Below are 626 nucleotides of genomic sequence, written 5' to 3' on the forward strand. Positions count from 1 at the left end.
ACGTTGATGCAATCGATGTTTGTCATAAGGTAGAATTTGTATATGTACTTACTACTGTCTACTGTAGCAAGACTCTTGTGTATAATGATCCTTTTTTTTGTCGAGTTTACATTTCTAAAATATGCAGCTTAGTGGTAAAATACACCTTGTTTAATAAATTTGATTAAATTAAATATTCTCTACTTAATATGCTTTATCCTGAGCTCCCTGGCCACAAGGTAAGTAAGAGCTAATGGCTGGCTACTGTATGTGAAAGCGTGTTCAGATGTGAGCACCTTCTGTTTTTGCCCTGTGATTGCAGTTTGATAAATCCATACACAAGTATAGCTGAGGAAGTTAATCTAAGGTTAATATCAGAAGACGCTTTTAGAAAGTATTATCTTTGTATGGTCCAAATGGAGCAGACAGAGAGTAAGAGGAAGGGCTACTATTACAGAAGCAGAGTGAATGTTAGAAATTCTTAATTAGTAGTACTATTAATGAAATAAACAGTATTTGCTCTTTTGGGGTCAAATAAAGACAACTAAAAAGGACAAATTGAATGGAAGGATACAGGAGAGGAGGGAATTGAAGGACAAGAAGATGAGGTGGGGGCATGGTAAGAAAGCCTGAGGGAGTGAGAACCG

The 626-nt window shown here is 36.4% G+C and overlaps 1 protein-coding gene across 1 annotated transcript in view; it reads left to right on the forward strand.

The window, feature by feature from the left end:
* Positions 1-626, forward strand: part of LOC104278004 (tetratricopeptide repeat protein 21B-like) — a gene marked incomplete at its 5' end in the record, with an annotated part of 36,650 nt that overhangs the window by 35,622 nt on the left and 402 nt on the right. The window contains 1 exon segment of the mRNA XM_009874836.1: positions 1-29. This exon segment is cut by the window's left edge and continues 57 nt beyond it. Within this exon segment, the coding sequence (XP_009873138.1) occupies positions 1-29 (29 nt within the window).

Source organism: Apaloderma vittatum, unplaced genomic scaffold (assembly GCF_000703405.1).
Source record: "Apaloderma vittatum isolate BGI_N311 unplaced genomic scaffold, ASM70340v1 scaffold16088, whole genome shotgun sequence".
Classification (NCBI taxonomy): Eukaryota; Metazoa; Chordata; class Aves; order Trogoniformes; family Trogonidae; genus Apaloderma; species Apaloderma vittatum.